Source organism: Leopardus geoffroyi, chromosome A2 (assembly GCF_018350155.1).
Source record: "Leopardus geoffroyi isolate Oge1 chromosome A2, O.geoffroyi_Oge1_pat1.0, whole genome shotgun sequence".
Lineage (NCBI taxonomy): Eukaryota > Metazoa > Chordata > Mammalia > Carnivora > Felidae > Leopardus > Leopardus geoffroyi.
The window spans coordinates 7,937,137-7,962,586 of record NC_059331.1 but is presented as its reverse complement, the minus strand read 5'-3'; the positions used below and the strand labels follow the sequence as shown (position 1 = coordinate 7,962,586).

The window sequence follows — 25,450 nt, the reverse complement described above, 5'->3', positions numbered from 1 at the left end:
ATGTAACTCCTGAGCTTTCTGACGCTCGGGAGCCTTGGCATCTCAGATGCCTGAAACCAACCTACCAAGGCTTGAGGACTCTCAGCGGCTTAAATGGAGGTGTCCATACAAATCTGGGATGACTCCGCCCCTCCAACCTGGCCAATCAGAGCAGTCCATCCCCTAGGCCTGGTGATTGGTTTGGTTGTGTCATGTGATCCTAGCTGGACCAATGAAGGAGAGATGTCTCTTTCCAAGGGGCTGCCGTGTGGAAATAATGGATCCAGGGTGCCCGACAGCGTCTCTGCCACCCAAAGGGGAGCCTGATGAGATGAAAGCCTAGTTGAGCCAAGAGACAGCAAGTTAGATTTCGACGGACCCTGGAGCTTCTTGATCCAGCTCCGCCTAAAGTCACTGCAACTCCTAGACCCCTAGATTTTCAGTTACAGCAGCCTATTCATTTCTTTCCTTTTCCTCACACGAATATGAGCTTTTAGTGGAACTCAGTTTTGGTTTTTTTTTTCCTGGAACTTCCAACTAACCACATCCTGATAAATATAGCCCCTACTCAATGTTAGACATTGCACTAAAGAGTTGGCATGAACTTGGGGCGCCTAGGTGGCTCGATCTGTTGGGCGTCTGTCTGACTCTGGGTTTCGGCTCAGGTTGTGATCTCGCGGTTTCGTGGGTTCGGATTGTGTCAGGCTCCGCATTGGCAGCGTGAAGCCTGCTTGGGATTCTCTCTCTCTCTCTCTCTCTCTCTCTCCCTCCCTCCCTCCCCTACTCACAATGACTCTCTCTCTCAAAATAAATAAACATTAAAAAATTATAAAAAAAAAAAAAAGAGTCGACATGAACTGTTTTGTTGAACCCTATGAGAGAGGGAATAATCTGATGCCCATTTAACTGATGAGCAAACTGAGGCTCACAGAGGTGAATCCACCCACCCAAGATCGTCAGAGCCAGGATTCCAGCCCCTGCCTGTCTGACCCCAAAGCCTGCCTCTGTTTGACCATGAGGAGAAGTTGCCAGATTTGGAGATTCAGAGACAAGAACTATGCTGTGGGGTGAAGGGGAAAGAGCCAGATGCCAAAGGCCAGGACTCTTTGAACTTTCTTCAAAGAGCACCAAGGAGGAATGGAGGCTTGTGAGCAGGAGGACCGGAGGAAAGGTGGACTGCAGGGTGAACAACGGATCATTAAAAATAGTAACAAAAAAGGGGTGCCTGGGTGGCTCGGTCCGTTGAGCATCCAGCTCTCGGCTTCTGCTCAGGTCATGATCTCTCAGTGTGTGAGTTCGAGCCCCATGTCAGGCTCTGTGCTGACAGCTCGGGGCCTGAAGTCTGCTTCGGATTCTGTGTCTCCCTCTGTCTGCCTCTCTCCACTGCTTGCACTCTGTCCCTTGCAGGAGAAATAAAAATATATATCCACACAAAGAGCCTATACACGAAGATTCGTAGCATTTTTTTCCCTAGCTAGCCAAAAAGGCAGAAACAACCCAAGTTCCATGAGTTGAACAGAAAAAACATTGCGTATCTATACAATGACATCCTATTCAGCCATAAAAAGGGATGATGTGGGGCGCCTGGGTGGCGCAGTCGGTTAAGCGTCCGACTTCAGCCAGGTCACGATCTCGCGGTCCGTGAGTTCGAGCCCCGCGTCGGGCTCTGGGCTGATGGCTCACAGCCTGGAGCCTGTCTCCGATTCTGTGTCTCCCTCTCTCTCTGCCCCTCCCCCGTTCATGCTCTGTCTCTCTCTGTCCCAAAAATAAATAAACGTTGAAAAAAAAAAAAATAAAAAAAAAAAATAAAAAGAAACAAAAAAACGTTATGCTGAGTGAAAGAAGCAGCCAGACACAAAATACCAACTAGTGTATGACTCCATGTATATGAAATGCCAAGAAGAGACAAATCCTTGGAGATAGAGAGTAGATTAGTGGTTTCCAGGGGGTGGAAGGAGGGGAGAAATGAGAATATTGGCAATGTGTATGGAGTTTCCTTTTTTTTTTTTTTTTAATTTTTTAAAATTTATTTTTGAGACAGTGAGAGAGTGCAAGCGAGGGAGGGGCAGAGAGAGAGGGAGACACAGTAACCGAAACAGGCTCCAGGCTCCGAGCTGTCGGCACAGAGCCTGACACAGGGCTCAAACCCACGAACTGTGAGATCATGACCTGAGCTGAAGTCACAAGCTCAACTGACTAGCCACCCAGGCGCCCCTGGAGTTTCCTTTTTGAGTGATAAATTATTCTAAAATTGGTTCTAGGGCTGCCTGGGTGGCTCAGTAGGTTAAGCGTCCAGCTCTCGATTTCGGTTCGGGTCATGATGTCACGGGTTCATGGGACTGAACCCCGTGTGGGGCTTGGTGCTGATGGTGCAGAGCCTGTTTGGGATTCTCTCTCCCTCTCTCTCTGCCCCTCACCCATGTGCTCTCTCCCTTTCTCTCTCTCTCAAAATAAAGAAATAAACTTTAGGGGCGCCTGGGTGGCTCAGTCGGTTGAGCGTCCGACTTCGGCTCGGGTCATGATCTCACGGTCTGTGAGTTCGAGCCCCGCGTCAGGGTCTGTGCCGACAGCTCAGAGCCTGGAGCCTGTTTTGGATTCTGTGTCTCCCTCTCTCTCTGACCCTCCCCCCTTCATGCTCTGTCTCTCTCTGTCTCAAAAAAATAAATAAATAAACGTTAAAAAAAAAAAGAAATAAACTTTAAAAAATAAATTAAAAATAAAATAAAATTGGTTGTGGTTGTACTTATACACTCTATGATACACGGCGAAGCAGAGAAATATACACTTTAAATGGGTGAATTGTACGGCATGCAAATTAGCATCTCAATAAAGCCGTTAAAACATAATATTTGACATTTACAGAGTGGTTTGCTCTGTCAGGTGAGGTGTTAACACTTTGCACCAATGACTGCATTCGTATTCACAAGATCACGGTGAGAAAGGCTCCATTTTACAGATGCAGAAACAGATCAGAGAGAGGTTTGGCAAGTTATATAGTGAGGTGGTGGTCAGATAGCAGAGGCTTGGCATTTCAGGCCACCAGACCTGACCCTTCTCTCACCCCCAATCCACCCCCACCTTCCCTGTACTTTCCTCCCCCTAAGCCAAGCTCCTAACCAACTGACTGATTCTAGTTTCTTTCACCCACCACACTCTTTGCAGCCCCCAGGCCTTTGCATGTGCTGATTGACTCCCTCTGCCCAGCTGTTCTTTCCCCCTTCCCTCCTGCCTAGCCTGTAAAATGAATGTCTAAGTGTGAGGGGGCAAGAAAGAGGAGGTGCTGACTCCCAGTTTCCAAGCCTAGGGCTTGGGAAGTGAGAGTTGCAAGGAGTTAGGGCACCTAGGGGGACTGCCTGGAGGGGAAAGATCAGGGCCTGCCTCCTCTGTCTCCTGGGGACTTGGATCCCAACCCTCATTAACCACTTTAGAAGTCCTTGGCCTGAATTTAACCCAAGCTGTAGCTGGGGCCACATGCCAAAAGAGGATGAGGTCAGCTTTTCCCCTGGGCAGTTCGCCAGGCCTGGGGTGAGCAGGTGAGGAGAGAGACGTGTGGCTCTGCCCAAGTCCTGCCCACCATCTTGGCACAAGGTGAGGCCCCACCACCAAGCTCCCTTCTCCTCCCTTTCCCCACCAATTGAAAGTCTCTTTTGGGAACCTTTTAGAACCTTTAATAAGAACTACACGAATGCAGGGGCGCCTGGGCGGCTCAGTTGATTGAGCGTCCAACTTCAGCTCAGGTCACGATCTCACCTTTCCCAAGTTCAAGCTCCATATTGGGCCGACAGCATGGAACCTGCTTGGGATTCTCTGTCTCCCTCTGTCTGCTCCCCTCCTGCTCACGCTCTCTCTCTCAAAAATAAATAAACATTAAAAGAAAAAAAAAAAAAGCCTTAAGGGGCACCTGGGTAGGGCTCAAACCCACAAACCGTGAGATCATGACCTGAGCTGAAATCAAGAGTCAGACTGAGCCACCCAGGCACCCCAATAAATTTCTTTTATAAGAAATCAAGACCTGGGTGCTGAGTGTACTCGTGCTTTTTCTAGAATGTCAATGCTTCTGAACCTTCAGCAGACAGATCTAGGAAATATGTGAACTAACCCATGGATACACACATTGATATTTATTTTTATATCTATCTATTAAAATAAACATGTCATACTGTTAACCTAACCTCAGCCCAGCACCACATTGCTTGTTTTTTTTTTTTGTTGTTTTTGTTTTTGTTTTTTAGATTTTTATTTTCAAGTAATCGCTACACCCAAGGTGGGGCTCAAACCCACAACCCTGCAATCAAGAGTCTTACGCTCCATGAACTGAGCCACATTGCTCATTTGTAACTTCCTTCTGCAGCAGCATGAAACCTGGCTGTCCATATCTACAATATGAACTTATATGTTCAACCCTAGCACATAAACAGTTCTGGAATTGTTAACCTGGACCCCTGTGACCAACAAATTTGCCAACGAAGGCGCAAACTGTTTAGACAGTTGTTTGGGAAGCCTCTCCGCTAAGCAAAACGAGAGTGTGGTTGTGGGACAGAGGTGGTCCTCGAGCCTCCATTTTGAGATCCCCCCAAACCATGACTGCTCTGGTCTCCAGCCACAGGAAAGCTGTCAGTTTGCACCACCTGCAGCCACATTCACGCCTCAGGATTGGTCTGAAGGGGGTGGAGAGGGCAGAAAGAGAACCCTGCTGTGGTCCTCCTATTCTCTAGGTGGGTGGGGGTCAGAAGGGACTGTTAGGGGCGCCTGGGTGGCTTCGTCGGTTGAGTGTGTCCGGCTTCGCCTCAGGTCATGATCTCACGGTTCGTGAGTTCGAGCCCCACATCGGGCTCTGCGCTGACAGCTCAGATGCTGGCTTCGGATTCTCTATCTCCCTCTCTCTCTGCCTCTCTCCGGCTTGTGCATGTACCCTCTCTCAAAAATAAACATTTAAAAAAAGAAGAAGAAGGAGGGACCATATTAGGCATTTTGTCCCGTCCCAGGCACTGACTCTGCTTTGAGAGTGGGTGCAGACCAGGGTGGGGTGGCCCCCGTGTGCGAGGGCTCTGGTGGCAGAACCTGCTTGGTGGGTGAGCCCGCCCAGGCATGCATCAGGTGGGCGGGCTGTGGCAGGAGCTGGGAGGCCAGGGATGCCCTTCCCCTGGGAAGAAACCAGCTTTGGCAGCAGTGGGGGAGGGAAGGGTGGGCGCCCTTCCCCAGTGGGAATGGGCTGGGGGTGGTGGTGCCTGAGGTCCATGGGATCTGAACGTAGTCCCCTAATTCCTCCTTGGGGATACAGTGGTGACCAATAATCCCCAACATTTATTGCACTTTCCCTGTATATCCTTGTTCTAAATCATACTTTTCATCCTCAACAATATCCCTTAGAGTGGATACTGTTATTGACTCCATTTTACAGATGAGGCCACTGAGGCTCAGAGAGGATATCCTTTGCCCATAGTCCTAGACTACAAAATCACTGAGCCTGGCAACAGACTCTGAACCCTTGATCTTTATATGACCTCTGGGCAGAGGAACAGACAAGAGTCTGCCTTCCTGGATCTGGGAATGATAGGCCACATGAATAAATAATCAAGGTAATTTCAGATGGTGCCAAATGCTGTGCAAGCTTGGGGAGGAGAGGGACAGATTAATGGAGGCCTCTCTGAGGAGGTGACCAACTGGGAAGGGTTGGAAGAAGGGTGTTCCAGGGAGACCTATCCCCAAGTACAAAGGTCCTAAATTGTGTGAAGAATTGGGAGGAGGCCAGTGGGGCTGGAGGGCAGTAAGGCAGGGAGTAAGTAAGGAGGAGACACCAAGCAGGGCCACGTGGACCGTGGTGAGGACTGGCGTTTCCTCTGAGTGACCTAGGGAGCCATGGGAGAATTTAGAGCAGGAGAGGGACCTGATCTGAGTGTTAAGAACTGTACCACAGGTGTGGAATGGCGGGTCGAGGTGGACGCACAGAGGCGTCCAGTCTCCTGACATCTTCTGGAGAAGTCAGGGTCCCAGTCTATAGAAAAGAGGCACAGGAGGTGGCAGGAGGCAGGGAGGGTTGGAGGCCCTGGAGGGAGGCCGGAAGAGCCTCCCTTCACAGCTTCGAGCCCCAAGGAGGTGAGATTGACGCCTGGGGGTGTGAAGAGGCCACCTTCCCACAGGGGATGTGGCTTCCCCTTTACAGAAAAGGGTCATTCATGTATCCAGGCCTGTGTGGCCCCACAGCTTTTGGGGAATCTTCAGGGCTTGGAGGGCAAGGCTGTGGGGCACCAACACTAAAGCATTACCCATCCGTTTCCTCTGGCCCCACTGACTGCACTACCTCGCATGTGTCTCTGGCATCTTTGGTTGGAGCTAGAAGGAACTGTTCTGCCTCCCCAAGGAACACGGCCGGCAGAAGCCACCAGGATTCCCAAGGAGCTACCTGGAGACGCAACCAGGCCTGGGTGCCCCTCGAGATCCTTTACCCCCAGCCTCTGATTCAGCGCCCCTGGGACGCCCTCACCCCACCCGCTGCTGGCAGAGCCCGAGCAGAGGCCAAGTCAAAGGGCACCAACCATCCTGGAGAAGGTCCGCGGCCCAGCCCCTTTCCTGCCTGTAGCCTCTGGTCTGAGGGTGCGGGAGCTGGGCCTGGCCAGGAAGCTCCTGGGAACTGGGAGAGGGGGCGTGGGGCCAGCTGAGACTGGCCCGCTGGAGGCCTGGGAGAGGCGTGGGAGAGTGACACAAAGACACAGCCAACGACTGAAAGAGACCCACCCTGGGAGACCCAATGAAAGAGATACACACACAGAAAGCGAGGGAAACATTCATTCATTCACTCACTCCTCGGTTAATTTATAGGGCCTGGGCTGTGTCCCAGCAGTGCTCACGACAGATGCAAATCCCTGCCTCCATGGGGACTGACAGTCTGATGGGGACACAGCCCAGAAACACGTTAAATGAGTAAATCACAGTGTTGGAAGCAATAAGGGGGGGGGGGGTGGCAGGAGGGCTTAGGAGCCAGACCTTTCTCATTTGGAGAGAGGGAGGTTCCCAGCAGAATCCTGCCTTCACCTTCTCCTCCCGAACTCGCTGTAAGCCAGGTGTGGGATAGGAGAAATGGAGAGGGGTCTGCGCCCCGAGTCCCTATCTGCTGGGGAAAGGGGACTGAGGCCACCGCTGCTCTTGCTGAAGACCCCCCCCTAACCTGCGCTGCCAGGGTCCCTCAACGATGGGGCGTTCTTGGGGTGCAGCCCGGAGGCTCAGCTGGAAGGTAGGCGGGAAACAGGGAGGGGCCAGTGTCCAGTCCCCAGAGGACAGACAGGACCCCTCTGGTGTGGGGCGGGAAGAGGCGCAGGCTGCGACCGCCCCTGCAGAGAACCTCCCCTTCCCGCGATTCCGGGTCCTCCCACCGCGACGGAGCGTCCCTGGGAAAGAAGTTCAGGTCCGGAGGGGGCAGCCAAGGGCTCGCCGGTGCCAGTCGCCGCCGGGGCGCGCTCCGGTGCCGCGGCGGGTGGCACAGGCTGGCAGCCACGGGCTGGGTGCCCGGGCGCCAAGGGGAGGGGGCAACCGCCTGCGACGGCCAGCGGTCCGCGTTGCGGGCCCGCCCCCTCAGCTCCAGCCCCGCTCCCCGCCCCCCCCCCCCCATTAGCAGCGTCCCCTCACTCTGCTCCTGGCAGCGCGACTGCGGGGGGCGCACGACCAGGGCGCAGGGGTGAGTATACAGCACTGGGTCTCCATGCGCGCGGGGACTCAGCCTGGCCCGCCCGCAGGGGGTTACCCTGACCACTACCCCGGTCTCCTTGTCTCCGGTTTCCCCGGAGGCCTGGGGCGGGGGCCAGGGGGAAGCCGGCGACTCCCGGGCTGGATGCGGGGCCGGGGATGGGGGTGGGGACGCCTGGAATCCCCTGGCCTCGCCCTCTCCGGGCCATGCCACTGCAAGTTTCGCTACTTCAGTCCTGCTGCCAGGCAAGCCGAGGCGAGGCGGGAGATGTCCCCATCAGAGCGAGTGTAACCCGTGTCTGCCTGTATTCGATGCCTCCCCCCGCCTTCAGCGTGGCTGAGTCCCTGACTCTCTGTGGATTTGTATTTGTGCTTGTTCCTTGAGTGCAGCTGAGGCCGTCTGGGATGCATTTGTTCCTGCCACGTCCTAATAAGTCGGATTCCCTTCCCAGGCCTCGGTTTTCTCATCTATTAAGTGGGATTCACACGACTGTGTGACCGTTTCTGAGTAGCTGTATTTGCGCAGCTGCGTGAGAACTTTTGTGTCTCCTTCTATGCGGGGTACTTCTTTTGAGCCAGTTTCCTGTCTGTAAATTGGGACTAAGGGGAGAGCTGTCCGGGGGATTAAAGGGTGAAATGGGAAGTATTAGTATTTTTTTTTTAAGTTTATTTATTTATTTTGAAGTGGGGTGGGGCAGAGAGAGAGGGAGACACTGAATCCGAAGCAGGCTCCAGGCTCCTTACTGTCAGCACAGAGCCCCACATGGGGCTGGAAGTCCCCAACCGTGAGATCATGACCTGAGCCTAGGTCGAGAGTGCCACCCTTAACCAACTGAGCCACCCAGGCGCCCCTGGGAAGTATTATTATACCCCAATGACACGTGCACCCCTCTGCAAAAGCCTGTCTGTGAGATCTGGATCCTGTCTGCTGCCCTCAGGCTCTGTCTTTGCAAAATAGGAAGCCGGGGGTTCAGCAGGGAAAGGCACTGGGTGCAGCTGAGGCTGGCAGATTGTAGAGCTGTGGGCTCCGGGCTGGGCCTGGGTGGAGGTTGTGAAATTGTGGCCTACACGAGTGGGCGTGAGAACCTGTGTGAGTGTGGCTGAATTTGGGTCTCTGTATGTGCCCATGTGGCTCTGTTCATGTGTGAATATATTTTCTCATTTCCCTGATGGGGTGTGACCGTGCACGGTTCCCCTACTTTGTGACTGCGTATACATGTCTTTGTCAGCGTGTCACTGTATTTGTGTGCGTTCCTGTCTGCTTATGATTGAATCTGCCCCTGGACAGCCCAGATTATGGGATTTTTCGTGTCCCTTTCCTGTGGGACTCTGTGTCACCGTGTCCCCTCGTGATATTCCTTGCGTGTCTTTGCGTCGGTCTGTCTCCATGGCCACCTCCTTTTCATCCCGAACTCCCTTTGGGCCCCAGCGGAGGTGTGCAGTGGTGGGTAGGGGGTTAAGGCCCCTTTCCCAGAGCTGTGAAACCCGCCCCACCCTGCCAGCCTCCTCACCTGACACACCACCTTACCTCTCCGCAGCCTTGGGGCGGGCGGCCCATGGAGCCCGGGCTGCTGCGGCCGGCACCGGTGAGCGAGGTCATCGTCTTGCATTACAACTACACAGGCAAGCTTCGCGGAGCACGCTACCAGCCCGGCGCCGGGCTGCGTGCGGACGCTGTCGTGTTCCTGGCCGTGTGCGCGTTCATCGTGCTGGAGAACTTGGCGGTGCTGATCGTGCTTGGGCGCCACTCGCGCTTCCATGCGCCCATGTTCCTGCTCCTGGGCAGCCTTACGCTGTCCGACCTGCTGGCGGGCGCGGTCTATGCCGCCAACATCCTGCTGTCGGGGCCTCTCACGCTGCGCCTGTCGCCCACGCTCTGGTTCGCGCGTGAAGGGGGCGTCTTCGTGGCGCTCGCCGCGTCCGTGCTGAGCCTCCTGGCCATCGCGCTCGAGCGCCGCCTCACCATGGCCCGCCGAGGACCCGCACCCGCCTCGCGTTGGGGACGCACGCTGGCGCTGGTGGCCGCCGCCTGGGGCGTGTCGGTGCTTCTCGGACTACTGCCCTGGCTCGGCTGGAACTGCCTGGGCCGCCTGGACGCCTGCTCCACCGTCCTGCCGCTCTACGCCAAGGCCTACGTGCTTTTCTGTGTGCTCGCCTTCCTCGGCATCCTGGCCGCCATCTGTGCGCTCTACGCGCGCATCTACTGCCAGGTGCGTGCCAACGCGCGCCGCCTGCGGGAGCGCCCCCGGGCCGCGGGGGGCGCCTCCGCTCGGGCACGCCACACGCCGCGCTCGCTGGCCCTGCTGCGCACGCTCAGCGTGGTGCTCCTGGCCTTCGTGGTGTGTTGGGGCCCTCTCTTCCTGCTGCTCTTACTCGACGTGGCGTGCCCCGCGCGCGCCTGCCCCGTGCTCCTGCAGGCCGACCCCTTCCTGGGTCTGGCCATGGCCAACTCGCTTCTGAACCCGATCATTTACACGCTCACCAACCGCGACCTGCGCAACGCTCTCCTGTGTCTCGGCCGCCGCGGCCGCTGCCCCTGCAGCGGAGGGCACGGCGCCTCCCAGGGGTCCGAGAGCGCTGCTGGGGCTTCGGGACGCTTGAGCCGCTCGCTGCCCCCTGGCTTGGACGGCAGCTCCAGCCGCTCCGAGCGCTCCTCACCCCGACGGGACGGGCCGGACACTAGCGGCTCCACTGGCGGCCCGGGTGCGCCCACAGCCGCCCGGACCCTGGTACCGGCACCTGCCGCAGACTGACGCCCTTTGGCCCGCCATTGCCCTCCCGAAGACCTGTTTTTGCAGACTTTTCTTCTTAAAGGAATTTGTAGGAAAAGCAGCCGAAGGTGGTGGAGACAGAAGAGATGAAGGGAAATGTATTTTATTGATGCTAAACCCCACAGCAGTGAACAAACAAAACAGACAAGAATCGCGGCCCTTGTGGAATTGACATTCTGATGGGGGGCACGGGCAATATCGGAGTGGGGAAATCATGGAGATAATTCCAGCTGCAATACCGTGATGCGATGGTGGTCAGGGGATGCTTCTCTGCTGGAGCGGTGACATATGATGTAAGCTGAGAGGTCATTGCCCTGGGGGCACTTGAAAGAAGAGCATTTCAGGGTGAGGAACAGCAGTGCAAAGGCCCTGAGGCTGGAACATGCCTGCGCGTTCTATGAAAAGCAAAGATCCCCTCACGGCTGGAGCAGCGCTGGAGGGGGTGGATGGTGGGAGAAACAAAGGCAGGGAGATGATGGGACCCACAGTGCAGAGCCCGGTGGGTCCCCTGGAGGACTTTGGTTTTGCTCTGAGTGAGGTGAGAGGCAGAGGGCGGACTTGATGTGCTTCAGCTGTTCACAGATCTCTGTAAGGGTGAAGGTAGAAGCTAGAACAAGGTGAAGGTGCCCGCACTGGTCCAGGGGAGCAGCGATGGGGACTCGGGACCATGTGGATTCTGAATAGATCTTGGAGACAGCAGACAGGATTCCCGAGAAATGGAGTGTGAGAGAAAGAAAAAAATCAAGGACAGTTTCCCTCCCCGGTTTGGAGGAGAGAATACCAAAGACAGGGCAGACCTAAAATTTGACTGTGGGAGACTCAGCCAATTCCTCTCGGAAACAGGATTTCTCTGAGCGTGGTGTCAGATCCTTCGTAAAAAAATGAAAATGTAATAAAATAAGGAGAACAGTTACAGCTTATTGCGTCTGGCTAGTCATCCCCACAGTGGTAGGCCCAGGACGCCCCTCTCACCCTTACTGCAACCTTGCAAAGTGGGTTTCCTCACCCTGATTTGACAGATGAGGAAATTCCAAACAGTGAGTACCTTGCCTGGTGTCTGGGCTAGGATAATACTGACCCAGACTGTCAGGCCCCGGGGCCCTAAGAAGCGCAGGCCTGATGTCTGGTTCTGGTGGAGGGGTGTGGCAAAGCCAGACGCTCCCTGCCTCGGTGGTCTGCATTCATGTCTGGGGGGGGGGGGAGCCCTCTTTGTGCCCATAAGAAGCTCCAGGCATGCTGGCTGTGGCCACAGGATGTCCCTAGATGCATTCCCGACCCTAGTGCCACATTGCTGACCCAGGGGAGGGGCAGGGGGCTTCGGGCTCCAGGAGACCCTACAACTGCAGGCAGCCACAAAGACAGCGGTGTCTTTTGGGGGCCACTGACCCAGCCTGGAGGCCTGAGTGTCCCGCTGACTTCGCTCAGGGCGTCCCTGAAGGCCACACGCACCGGAAATCAACCTGTTTCCTGGAACACAAACACACTCAAGGCTGGACACTCCCAGGACTGGACCTAATCCTCCCCCTCCCCCCCTACTCCCGCCGCCCCGGCCTGGCACCCCTAACCCCAGACTCCTTTATCTTCCAGGGGAACCTGAAGCTCGCTCCTTCGTTGGGTTGTTTGATAGTGTGATGGTAGGGGACTTATCCGCTCGTTCCAATTTTACAAAATTTGAAAAGCACCAGTTCCCCTTTTCGGACGTGATCATCACAGGGATTCCTCGGAAAGTTCCAGAGCTGTTCTGCAGATAAATGAGCTGACAAGTAAACACTTTTCTCTCTTTGTACAACTCTAGCATTGCTTTGCACCTTGCTTGGTTCACTTAATAGTAGATCTTGGGGGGAACTGTCGCCTACCCACAGATTTTGTGCCGTCTTGCTGTTTTCGTCGGCTCAGGCTGCCATGACAAACACGTTTATCTGGGCAGTTTAAACAACAGAAGTTTATTTCTCACAGTTCCGGAGGCTGGAAGTCCAAGATGAGGGTACCGGCATGACCTGGTAACAGTTAACTCCCTTCCTGCTGCTGTATCCTCATGGTATAGAGAAATCAAGAAAAGCTCTCTCGTGTGTGTCTCTTCTCATTAGGGCCCTAATCCCATCACGGGGCCCCACCTCTAATGACCTCATCCTCCTCAAAGCCCCATCTCTAAATACCATCAGACTGGGGATTAGGGATTTAACATATGATATCTTTTTTGTCAGGAGGGGGGTAACACAATTCAATCCATAGCACTTTTTTAATCTAAACATGAAAAAAATTTAATTTATTTATTTGGGGGGGGACACAGAGAAAGAGGGAGAGAACCCCAAGCAGACTCTGCACTGGTGCAGAGCCCAGCTGGGAGCTTGAACTCACAATCCTTGAGATCAAGACCTGAGCCAGATCAAGAGTTGGATGCTCAACCAGCTGAGCCACCCAGGCGTCCCTTATTTAAACATTTTTAAATAATCAAGGTAAGGGCACCTGGGTGGCTCAGTGGGTTAAGCGTCTGACTCCTAGTTTTGGCTCAGGTTATGATCTTGCAGTTTGTGGGTTCAAGCCCTGCATCAGGCTCTGCCCTGGCAGCGTGGAGCCTGCTTGGGATTTCTCTCTGCCCTTCTCTGGCTTGCTCTCTCTCTCTCTCTCTCTCTCTCTCTCAAAATAAGTAGTAACTAACTAAATAAAATTTAACACATTCAGTTCTAAAAATAATCTTAAAAAAAGAAATACTGTATATCTTTGAAAAGACATAATCAAAGATACATTACTTCCGGCTTTCAAAAAAAATGGCTTCATAAAAATAAAAAAATTAAAACAAATGTAAATGTTTATTTATTTATTTTTAATTTTAGTTTTTTAAATTTACAGCCAAATTAGTTAGCATATAGTGCAACAATGTATTTATTTTTGAGAGAGAGAGAGAGAGAGAACACGAGCAGGGGAGGGGCAGAGAGAGAGGGAGACACAGAATCTGAAGATTGCCCCCCCAATTTTTTTAAACGAGTATCTCATAGGAATAATTCTTACCATATGTGATATACATGCATTCCTGAAAAGCTAGATGACAAACTGATTCAAATTTCAACTCTACTCGGGAAGTTTGCTTCCTAAGATACTCTATATAAAGTCTTTTATACAAGGAAAAAAAGAGTCCATCTCAATGAAAACTAGGTGAATAATGGAAAGAAATGCCAGGCTAAAAAGATGTTGGTCTAAGAAAAGATTCCGCCAGCCTTGGGAGTGAATTTTCAAGAGTCAACATCCCTGCTGTCTAGGATTAAATCCAAGCCAGAGGACGGTGCTGGGGTGCAAGGGGGTGCTGTTGAGTGAAGCTGCAGTTCTGGACCGCTCCAGAAGGGGCGCTATAGCATAGTCAGCGAATAAACGGAATGGCCCAGGTTACGGGAAACCTCTAGAACGTGGCGGAAGGCAATCTCTCCTATCTGAAAATCAAATCTATGGACGCTGTGAGCCAGTGGTGCCACTTGGAGAGCTTTATCCAAGGTACACTTGCACACGTGCAGGAGGATGCATGAACACGGATGTGTATTGCAGTACTGTGTACGAAGGCAAAGGATTGAACTCAACCCACGTGGCCCTCTACAGGATCCTGGTGTAATAAATTGTGGCACATCCTCACTGTGAGATACTATGCAGCCAGTGAAAAGGATTAAGATATTTGCTGAATGTTTACCTCGGTTTTTTTTAATCGTTCTGTTTTCTTTTTTTTTTAAGTTTATATATATAGATTTTATTTTATTTTGAAATTTACATCCAAGTTAGTTAGCATATAGTGCAACAATGATTTCAGGAGTACATTCCTTAGTGCCCCTGACCCATTTAGCTCATCCTCCCTCCCACAACCCCTCCAGTAAGTTTATTTACTTTGAGAGAGCACAAATGGGGGAGGAGCAGAGAGAGAGGAGAAAGAGAGTATTATATTCGTTTCAGGTGTCCAATATAGTGATTGAACAATTCTATACGTTACTCAGTGCTCATCAGGATAAGTGCACTCCTTAATCCCCTTCACCTATTTCACCCATCCCCCCCACCCTACTCCCCTCTGGTAACCAACACTGTGCTCTATAGTTTAGAGTCTGTTTTTTGGGTTGTCTCTTTTGCTTTGTTTGTTTTGTTTCTTAAATTCCACACGAGTGAAATCATATGGTATTTGTCTTTCTCTGACTGGCTTGTTTCGCTTCGCATAATACTTTCTAGATCCATGCATGTTGCTGCAAATGGCAAGATTTTATTCTTTATCTATGGTGAGTAATATCCCATTGTGTGTGTGTGTGTGTGTGTGTGTGTGTGTGTGTGCGTGTGTGTATAGGTGTGTGTGTGTGTGTGTAGGTATATATATATCACATCTTTATCCATTCATCTATGGATAGACACTTAGGCTCCTTCCATAGTTTGGCTAAGATGGACTCTCTTAAAGTTTATTTATTTTTGAGAGAGAGCGAGAGCAGGGGAGGGGCATAGAGAGAGAGAATCCCAAGCAGGCTCTGCACCATCAGGGCTGAGCCCAATATGGGGCCAGAACTCAGGAACCATGAACCATTAGCTCATGACCTGAACCGCAGTTGGATGCTTAACCGACTGAGCCACCCAGGCGCCCCAAGATGGATTCTTTAAAAAATAAGTACATTTAGGGGTGCCTAGGGCTCAGTCAGTAAAAGCCTCTGTCTTTTGATTTTGGTTGCCCCCTCTCCCCAGGCTCCCTCTTGGGAGCGAAGCCTGCTTAAGATTCTCTCTCCCCCTCTGTCCCTCCCCTGTGCGCACGTGCAAATAAATAAATAAATAAATAAATAAATAAATAAAATACATTTAAAAATTAACTTTATATCATAATCAGCAAAAATGATGAATCAGCATCCGTTACCATGAAAAATAACAATTGTTCATATCTATTGGGCACCAGCATTCGCATTCGGTCCTCACGTGGCTGCTAGTATTAGTAACCATTTTACAGAGGAAACTGAAAGAGTGGAGAAGTTGAGTTATGGAAGTATCCCTACAGAGGTAGAGTGGCGGGGCCGGGCTTCAAACCCCCGCAGGCGAGCTTCACGCGCCTCTAGATTGGAGGTGACTAAAAAATAGAGGCAAGGAAAAGCCAATTAGGTAAATAATTCTAGCAGGATCCTGCGGCCGCTGGACCGTGAGGCCTGGGCTGTGTGGGGCTCGCGAGAGCAGAGCGGGTCGGGGAGAGCAGCCCCGCGCCGCTGAGACGACGAAATCGGACGGATGGAAGGGACAGTGCGAAGCGGGGACGGACCGCGCCCGCCCGGCCGTGTACCCTCGCCTTCGCCCGCTCCTCGCTCAGGGGCGCGGGGCACCTGCGGGAAGGGCGGGGAATCTCGGGTCCTTCCCCGCCGCGCCCTCCCCGCCCTCTCCCCGCCTCCTTCCAGGCCTTCCCGAGGCCGCCCCCCACCCGACGTCCAAGACCCCGCTGGCCTTGCGGCCCCGGAGCCAAGGTCCCCCGACAGCGGAGGCGCCCTCAGGCCCCCCACAGCGAAAGTTAGGCGGGAGTCGCCCCGGCCGGGCCCCGGACCCTCGGGTTTCCCGGAAGCTCTACGCGCGGGTGGCACCACTGTGCCCGGAGCCGCCGCGGCGCCCCGGGCATCCCCACCTCGCGGCGAGAGCTACGAGGCTACGCGGGGGCCGAGGTGAGCGCGCCGGCCGGGAGGGCTGTCCACCGATCTCCGGTGCAGGCAGGGGCGCTCCGGGCCTCGAACCCGGGGCCGATTCACGGCGGCTCCGACCACGCGGCCGGGTGCGCCGCGCCGTAGTGACGGGCGTAGTGGTCGCCGCGCTGGGGCTGCGCTGCTCCGCCAACGCCCGCGGGAGCGGGGGCGGGGAGAACGGCCCCTCCGCCGTCCCCGCCGCCCGAGGCCCCGGGGCCGCGGGGACTTTTATTCTGACACGGCCGGCGCCCGGCTCTGCTTAGTCATGGTGACCTGCGCGCGCTCCGCGCCTCCCCCCGGCGCGCAGCGATGGAGGCGCCCGGGCCTGGGCGACGGAGGCGGAGCTCGAGCGCGGCCATGGCGGGGTGAGTGAGGCGGCCTGCGCCCGGGCTGCGGGCGCCGCGGGCCGGGAGGGCCCCGGGGGTCGGGGAACAGGGCGCCGCGGGCCCGGTCGCCTTGGGGTTCCCGCGGCCCCGCGGAGGGCGCGGCTCGAGTCCTGGCCTTTTGTTGGACGGCGCGACTCGAGGGGCGGCCCGGGAGCTACGCAAGCCGGGCGAGAGGCCCAGGGAGTGCCCCTCGGACCGGGTGCCGGGGAGCGCGGCGCGTTGGGGAGCTTGGTCTGCGCCCTGGGGTTGGCAGTCGAAAGGCTGCGGCGGGGGTCACTTCCTCCCTTCTCCAGGCCTCGGTGGCGGCTCAGGCAGGGCATGCGCAGTCCCCCACTTATCTGCTTCGTGGGGGGAAGTGTCCAGTGTCCAAGGGGCACCGTTGACCGACTGGCCAAAGACCAGGAGGCAGGGCAGGGGCCTCAGCCGGGGAGAGGCGGTCAAGCGGCGCCCTGGGCCCCGGTGGAGGAGGGTGCTCTGGCAGGCACAGTGAAGCGGGCAGTCAGCCAGCCACTCGCTTACTGACCCCTGAGCAGTGCCAGGCCCCGGGCAGGCCGTGGGGGAGGCACATGAGAGGGTGGGCACCATCGTGACCTACGCAGGGCTCCCTGCCTTCTGAAGCGCCGGGGCTGAGGGCCCGGGGCTTGGGCCATCCGTCAGAGCAAGCCTCGGAGCTCGGAGCTCATTTCGGTTTCTGACAAGTGCTGCGGTGGAAATAAAACAGGAAGGAGATGACTGTGCGCGGAGCCCGGGAAAGATAAATGGAGAACCTGGGGAGCCTCTTGCAGATTTCCCCGCCTTCTCCCTGAAGGACCTTTCAAAAGGGCAGCTCATGGCCCGGCCCTCCAGACTCCACAGGTTTCATGGAAACCTTCCCTTTAGTCGTCAGTAGCTCTCATTACCCTCCTCTGAGTCCCCAGATTGTCTCTCTCATTCTGCCTCTGAGCCTTTGCCCTTGCCCTTCCCTGTGCCTGGAACATCCATCCCTTTGGTGTGTACGTCCTTCTGGTCTCAGCTCTAACAGAGCCCTGGACTACGTGATTTAAAGTAACTGCCCCAAGTCACACTATCACAGTGCTGTTGTCTTTTTTTTTTTTTTTTTTTAATAACCATAATTTATACTCAACTCTTGCTTATTTTATTTATGGCCCATCCCTCATCATCTCCAGGGGGGCACAGTTTATGCCCCTTTCTCACTGCTGTGTTTCCAGTGCTTAGAACAGCGCCTGGCACACAGTAGATACTCAGTAAATGTTGGTGAGGAGAATGAAAGAAGGAGCTAGACACGCTGTATCTGACTGACTTTGGCTCAGGTCATGATCTCACTGTCCATGGGTTCCAGCCCCGTGTCAGGCTCTCTGCTGTCAGCGCAGAGCCCGCTTCGTATCCTCTGTCCACCCCCTCTCTGCCCCTCCACCGCTCGTGCTTTTTCTCTCTCTTTCTTTCAAAAATAAATAAACATAAAAAAAAATAGACATGCTCTATCTAGGAAGGGAAGGGAAGCTGGAACAGAGTGAGCCAAGGGGAGAGGTGGACGGAGGCTGACTGTGTAGGGCTTACGAGGCCATTGAAGAGTTTGGTTTTACTCTTTGTGCCGTGGGGAGTTGTGGGGGGATTCTGAGCAAGGGAGGGACATCATCTGACCCGTGTTTTTAAGATGGAATCCTGGGCTGGTGGGGCCATGTGGCAGTTAGCACAAACGGACGTTGCTTCACCTGGGCCTGGGAAGGAAAACTGTTCTAGGAGTCGCTTTATCTTATAAAAGGAGGCCCGACCCCAGGCCCTGCCCCAGCCCTGTGCTCTCCCTCCTCCAGGCCTCTGAGTGCCCGCGGTGGTGTTGTCCCTTGTCACCTGGAACCCCATGCAGCCGGAACCGAGGCCTAGCGGGGCTGGGGCCCGCACCCGATTCCTTCCCCTGAGGTCACAGCGCCCCGAGGGGGCAGGGGACGCGGTGATGTACGCCTCCACCGAGTGCAAAGCCGAGGTGACGCCCTCCCAGCACGGCAACCGCACCTTCAGCTACACGCTAGAGGACCACACCAAGCAGGCCTTTGGCATCATGAACGAGCTGCGGCTCAGCCAGCAGCTGTGTGATGTCACACTGCAGGTCAAATACGAGGACGCGCCGGCCGCCCAGTTCATGGCTCACAAGGTGGTGCTGGCCTCATCTAGCCCTGTCTTCAAGGCCATGTTCACCAACGGGCTGCGGGAGCAGGGCATGGAGGTGGTGTCCATTGAGGGCATCCACCCCAAGGTCATGGAGCGCCTAATTGAGTTTGCCTACACGGCCTCCATCTCCATGGGTGAGAAGTGCGTGCTCCACGTGATGAACGGCGCCGTCATGTACCAGATCGACAGTGTCGTCCGCGCCTGCAGCGACTTCCTGGTGCAGCAGCTGGACCCCAGCAACGCCATTGGCATTGCCAACTTCGCCGAACAGATCGGCTGTGCTGAGCTGCACCAGCGAGCCCGCGAGTACATCTACATGCACTTCGGAGAGGTGAGTGGTGGGGGGAGACGTAAGGCAGGGCTTGGGGGCGGTATCAGAAGGACCAGCGACAGATGGACAAGGGTCAGAGCAGGGAGCTGGAGAAAAACGGGGCTCTGGGGTCCTAGTCTACACATCTGGGGTGACTGGGAAACAGCCGAGGAAGGTGAGCGCTTCATGGGTCCATCTTTGTGGGTCACTGACTTCTCCGGGGTCAAGGGAAGGCAGTGACCCACGAAGATGGACCCATGAAGCTCGTTCCCATGCAGGGAACATGACAGCAGCTCAGCCCTGGGGTGCGTGGAGCAGGGCCCGATGCTTCAGGCCGTCAGCAGATATTTATGGAACACCCGTGACATGCTGCCTACCTCAGATGTGACCCTTAGACGAGTTTTCTTTGGTCGACGTAGTGTCGTCCTTACACTGTTCTTGGTTTCATTTTCGTTTTTGAGTGGAGGAAGTTGTGAGCATAAAATGACAGATTCCTTATAAAATCACAGTGATGAGCCCAAACTCTTGGGTGGCACCCACTGGTGGCTGTGCCCTTGGGATGATGATAATCATAAGTGTTTGTTGAGCCCTGGCTGGGCCAACCCCGGTTCTAAGTGATTTCCATTCTTCAAAGCGTTGGATTTTCTCAACTCTCTTAAGAGGAAGTACCACCCCTAGGTCTGGCCCAAGAGGGCTGTACCCCAGGTCCCAAGCCTTGGAGAGTCCCGTGGTTTAGAGTGCCTTCCTGAAAATTTCCTTTCTTTGTTTCTTTTTTTGTTTCTTTCTTTTTCTTTCTTTCTCTCTTTCTCTTTAAAATTTTTTAATATTTATTTATTTTGAGAGAGAGACAGAGTGTGAGCAGGGGAGGGGCAGAGAGAGAGGGAGACACAGAATCCAAAGCAGGCTCCAGGCTCTGAGCCGTCAGCACAGAGCCTGATGCAGGGCTCGAACTCCCACACCGTGAGTCATGACCTGAGCTGAAGTCGGAGGCTCAACCAACTGAGCCACCCAGGCGCCCCTTCTTCCTGGAAATGTTCAAAGCCCTCCTCCAGGGGCTAGGATCAGCCGGGGTAGATGGTGCCCTGGTTTTCATTTCTCCCCTTAAGGGACAGATGTTCTCCCTTCTACCACACATGTGGGGTTGACCAGATGCCCTGTGGACCTCTGGCACTGGTCCTAGGGCCTATGGCTTCCAGAAAGGCGGTCTGTGAGCAGGGCTTTCCGACAGGCTTGCATAATGTTTCTTTAAAGGGATTGCATGGGCTTGGGGTACCTACCAGAGCATTGGTGGCCTGCTGAAGTGGGCTGACTGAAATTGCTTTTATAGACTGGTACCTGACAAGAAATACTTGCCTGGGGCCCTGTCTACCCTACTATATAGTTGGCTACCTCGCCCGGCTGTGAGGTACCTGCTAACACAAACCCTCTTTACAGAGGAAGAAAACCAAGGCCTGGAGCGTTTCAGGTATTTGCCCAAGTCACCTACTTAGAAAATAGTGGGCCATATTGTAGCTCAGCCTTCTTCTTTAGAGCCTACACTTTTCTAGAACATTCTAGTGCTGCTACTTTTTCCTTTTTAGCCAATCTACCCTTTTGAAAAAGTAAGGTCGGAGGTGCCTGGATGGCTCGGTCGGTTAAGCGGCTGACTCTTGGTTTCAGCTCAGGTCACGATCTCATGGTTTCGTGAGTTCGAGCCCCGCGTCGGGCTCTGCGCGGACAGTGTTGAGCCTGCTCGGGATTCTCTGTCTCCTTCTCCCTCTCTGCCCCTCCCCCACTTGCACTGTCATGTCTCTCTTAAAATAAAAAAATAAACTTAAAAAGAAAAACAAAGAAAAAGTAAGGTTGTTTAAAAAAGACAACAAACAGGTAACCTTGTAGGTCAAGCACAAAATGAAACAAAAGGTATGTGGTACATTGTCTCTTTGCCCTTTATCTGAGTGCCTCCGCCCGATACGCCTGGCATGTGTGGCACCAGCTCGTTTAATCTTCGCGGCCTGTGAAGTTTATACCGTTCAAATCCCCGTTTTACCAAACTGGCAACTGCGACTGTCCGAGGCAGGTTGAGAGACGTGTCCCCAAGATCGCGCCGCCGTGGCGGGCTCCGGGGAGCGGCACGCGGGAGTCAGCCTGCCACGGTAATGCCCTCTACAGGTGGCCAAGCAGGAGGAGTTCTTCAACCTGTCCCACTGCCAGCTGGTGACTCTCATCAGCCGAGACGACCTGAACGTGCGCTGCGAGTCCGAGGTCTTCCACGCCTGTATCAACTGGGTCAAGTACGACTGCGAGCAGCGGCGGTTCTACGTGCAGGCGCTGCTCAGGGCTGTGCGATGCCACTCGCTGACACCCCGCTTCCTGCAGATGCAGCTGCAGAAGTGCGAGATCTTGCAGGCGGACTCCCGCTGCAAGGACTACCTGGTCAAGATCTTCCAGGAGCTGACCTTGCACAAGCCCACGCAGGTGATGCCCTGTCGGGCGCCCAAAGTGGGCCGGCTCATCTACACCGCCGGCGGCTACTTCCGCCAGTCGCTCAGCTACCTGGAGGCCTACAACCCCAGCGATGGCACTTGGCTCCGACTGGCAGACCTGCAGGTGCCTCGTAGCGGCCTGGCGGGCTGCGTCGTGGGCGGGCTGCTGTATGCCGTGGGTGGCCGGAACAACTCGCCCGACGGCAACACCGACTCCAGTGCCCTGGACTGCTATAACCCCATGACCAACCAGTGGTCCCCCTGTGCCCCCATGAGCGTGCCACGCAATCGGATTGGGGTTGGGGTCATCGACGGGCATATCTATGCCGTGGGTGGCTCCCATGGCTGCATCCACCACAACAGTGTGGAGAGGTGAGTGGCAGGGCCCGGAGGGGGGGTGGACGCTGAGGGTCCCATTGCTACCGGGTCCCAACCCATTGGGATGTGGAGACTTCCCCTGTTGTCGAGTGCCTGTCTCTCTGTGCCCTACCTTCAGGGAGTGGACGCCTCCAGGTGAAGCTAAATTCCTGGGAGATGTAGGGTCAGGGACCTTGGATGATGTGTCTGGGCCTGGGAATCGCCCACAGGGCTGTCACAAACCCATACAATACAACTCTTTTTCTGCAGGTCTGGAAAGAGTTCTATGATTTTGAAGTTACTGTAAAATGCTAATTTTATTAAACCATGACACCTCGCTGCCATCTGCCTCAAAATTGCCATAATAAACAGATGTACGAGGTGTTCTGTGTGGAAGGTGCCCCTGGGATATGGTACCCTTGTACAGTGCACAACCTGCACAACTGCATGGTGACCCTGCGTTTAGAAGCTGAGTATTTTGGTCTTTCTGCTTTTGCACAGCCAGTCCTCTGCCCTCTCCTCTTGCAGAAGTGTGACCCAGGATACAGTTCTCACCTGGAGCAGTTGTTAAAACAAACTCCCTAGCCCACTGCTGGAGACCTGGCATCGGTGGTGGGCTCGGAGTGAGGCTGGGCAATGGGAATTTTAAGTAAGCCCCACACTTGGACAAAAACCATCCTGCGTGGTAGCCTAGTTGCTAGAGTTAGGATTCTGGTGTCTTAGAAGGCTGGGTCAAACCCCAGCGCCACGTCCTCGGCGACCCTGGACATGCCATATCGTCCCTCTGTGCTTCCATCTTGTCACCCGGAGGTGACGGGAGATGGCAGTGGGGACCACCTGCCCAACAGGCTGGGTGCGGTTTGGGTGGGATGACACATAACAGCACGGGGGCCTCGCCGTGGGGCAGGGTGTGGCCACCAGCGTGCAACACACGTACGCGTGACCTTGAACAGATGATGGCTGTGAGCCTCAGTTTCCCTCAGAGAATAGCTAAAAGCATGAAAGAGCTCGAGCAGCAGAACTGGCAGAATATCGGGTCACAGTACGTGTTTCCCCGAGGTCAGCTACGACTGCCATTGTCGCTGTCCTTCCTTTGCAGGTATGAGCCAGAGCGGGACGAGTGGCACCTGGTGGCCCCAATGCTGACTCGAAGGATCGGGGTGGGAGTGGCTGTCCTCAACCGTTTGCTCTATGCCGTCGGGGGCTTCGATGGCACAAACCGCCTCAACTCAGCCGAGTGTTACTACCCAGAGAGAAACGAGTGGCGGATGATCGCACCCATGAACACCATCCGAAGTGGGGCAGGTGGGTGGGGGCTGCGGGAGGGGACGGTGGAGGGACACCCTCCCACTCCTGAGAATGAAACTCGGCCAGGCCTGGGGAAGGCTTCCTGTTTTGATCTTAAACCCTGTGGCACACACACAAGAGCTAGATTCTGACCGAGTCCAAGCTCTTCTCTTGCGGCTTTGTTTCTAAAGGGTCTCCCGGGAGAGGGGAGAGGGGAGGGCGCCCCCAAGAAGGTGGTGGCTAGGCCCCCAATGCCAGGCCCCGGAGTCACCCTCTCTGCATGGTACGGTTTAGGAGTCTGTGTCTTGCACAACTGTATCTATGCTGCGGGGGGCTACGATGGTCAGGACCAGCTCAACAGCGTGGAGCGCTATGATGTGGAGACAGAAACGTGGACTTTTGTAGCTCCCATGAAGCATCGGCGAAGTGCCCTGGGGATCACTGTGCACCAGGGAAGAATCTACGTTCTGGGTGAGGCCCTGGGGGCGGAAACCTGGGTGGAGAAAACTGATTAGCCCCGTCTCTTGGGGGTGGGCTCAGATCCCAGCAGGAAGGCTTCTTGTGGGTCCTTCCCCCTCTTTCTTTCCCCTGCCCTCAGAGGGGGGTGATTGTGTCCTCTGCTGTCCCTGCAGGAGGCTACGACGGTCACACGTTCCTGGACAGTGTAGAGTGTTATGACCCAGACACCGACACCTGGAGCGAGGTGACCCACATGACATCCGGCCGGAGCGGCGTGGGTGTCGCCGTCACCATGGAACCCTGCCGAAAGCAGATCGACCAGCAGAACTGTACCTGTTGAGCCACTTTTGTTTCTTGGGCAAAAAAACGGTCCGATTGAGAGTATTGTTGTTTTTGTACAAGCACAGGGGCAAAAGAAAAGGCGCCAGAGCAAATGCTTATCCTCCAAGATGGGAGGCTGAGATGCCTCAGTGTTAAAGTGACAAGCAGAGAGAAAAGAAGGCCCGAGTGGGACCCACGAGCCTGTCAGAGTAGTCCCAGGAATGTCCAAGAGAGCCTTTCTGGGCAGGGGAGGCATGAGGGCAGGCTCCCAGGAGAGAGGCCCCTGCACCCACTCCCTGAGAATAGGCCCGGGGCCCATATACCCACAGCCGCCACCTCCCCTCGGGGTGAAAGCAGGTGCCGAGGTCGGGCCCGTTTTTGTTCCTTGTGTCTTTGTGATTGGTTCCTGGAGGCCTGGGAAGGAGCTGACTGAGGCCTCGAGGGGTGAGGCCTCTGCGGAGGTGTGGACCCCAGGGATGGTCCTGTACATAGAAACCACTGGATATCTCTGCCCTGGACAGTCAATTTTGTTGATAAGTAACCATATAACTTTCCAATGAAAATAAAGAACAAACTAACTAGTGTCTTCCACCCGGGCTCTCAGCTGGAGGTCTCGAACCTGGGGACAGAAAGAAGTCTTCTGAGATGTATCCAAGCCTTTGATTTCGACTTTGAATTTGAAACCAGCCCGTTATCTCTGCCCATCAACTTGACACGTAGGGCATCTTTCTCCCCGTAGACAAGCCACACAGGGCTCACTTTGTCACTTTTGGCTGCTTTGAAGACAGTGACCCAGCTCCTTGACACCTCTCTTAGGGCTCCCTGGAGCTCTGTTGTAAGGCAAACCATCCCAACATGCCTTCCAAGTCACTGAAAATCTATCCAGTCATTCTTATGTGCTTCAGTCACACAGACTGAGCCTTTTGTTTTGGCGCCTGGGTATTAAACAGACAAAGGGGTTCTTGGGAATGTTCTTAGGCTCCATATAGCCTGGTCTCTTCTGAACAATTCCTGTGAAGGCATTATATGGCCAGGATCGATCGATCGATGGATCTCTCTCTCTCTCTCTCTCTCTCAATCTCTTTTATTTATTTCTTTTTCAATTCAGAGCATGCAAGCAGGGAAGAGGGAGACAGAATCTTAAGCGGGCTGCACGCTTGGTGCAGAGCCCAACCAAGGGCTTGATCCCACGACTCTGGGATCACGACCTGAGCCGAGATCAAGAGTTGGACGTTCAGCCAACTGAGCCACCCAGGCGTCCCTGGCCTGGATCTCTTAAGCCGATTAACTCTCTTTGTGCTGGGAGAGTGGAGCACAGAGGAAAGAAATATGACCTCAACTATGAGGAATTTCATGGGCTCTCCCAAGTAGCTGAGTCAGGAAACATTGGATTCCTTCCCTTCCGGGGAAAGCCTAACTGCCCATCTGTGCAGCTTCATTCGCTCGGTTCACCTGAAGGCTGTCTTGGCTGGGCCGCTTCCTGGAACCAGAAAACAAGTCTATGTTGGCTGTACCGAGTGGATGGGGGAGAACTAGAAGTTGCAAATGTAACCTCTGGATAGCCTCTTAGCATTGGCAGAGTGTTTCTACGCATGATTTGATG

The 25,450-nt window shown here is 54.5% G+C and overlaps 2 protein-coding genes across 4 annotated transcripts; both read left to right on the top strand.

Moving 5' to 3' along the window:
* The first annotated feature begins 6,578 nt into the window (after positions 1 to 6,578).
* On the top strand, positions 6,579 to 12,290 carry S1PR5 (sphingosine-1-phosphate receptor 5). 2 transcript variants are annotated; one of them, XR_006715694.1, is made up of 3 exons: positions 6,579 to 7,651; positions 9,198 to 10,723; positions 12,018 to 12,290. XR_006715694.1 is itself a non-coding variant. In XM_045491886.1 (2 exons), the coding sequence occupies exon 2, from the start codon at positions 9,216 to 9,218 to the stop codon at positions 10,410 to 10,412; it is 1,197 nt and encodes a 398-aa protein (XP_045347842.1). In that variant the 5' UTR covers positions 6,579 to 7,651; positions 9,198 to 9,215; the 3' UTR covers positions 10,413 to 11,343. The 2 variants fall into 2 exon arrangements, 1 of the variants encoding a protein (XP_045347842.1); XM_045491886.1 differs by lacking the exon at positions 12,018 to 12,290 and having other exon boundaries at positions 9,198 to 11,343.
* A 3,308-nt stretch (positions 12,291 to 15,598) lies between these two features.
* On the top strand, positions 15,599 to 24,438 carry KEAP1 (kelch like ECH associated protein 1). 2 transcript variants are annotated; one of them, XM_045491879.1, is made up of 6 exons: positions 15,599 to 16,078; positions 18,294 to 18,979; positions 21,110 to 21,795; positions 22,880 to 23,085; positions 23,362 to 23,538; positions 23,700 to 24,438. In XM_045491879.1, the coding sequence occupies exons 2-6, from the start codon at positions 18,341 to 18,343 to the stop codon at positions 23,864 to 23,866; spliced, it is 1,875 nt and encodes a 624-aa protein (XP_045347835.1). In that variant the 5' UTR covers positions 15,599 to 16,078; positions 18,294 to 18,340; the 3' UTR covers positions 23,867 to 24,438. The 2 variants fall into 2 exon arrangements, with proteins under 2 accessions (XP_045347835.1, XP_045347836.1); XM_045491880.1 differs by having other exon boundaries at positions 15,600 to 16,461.
* The last annotated feature ends 1,012 nt before the right edge of the window (positions 24,439 to 25,450 follow it).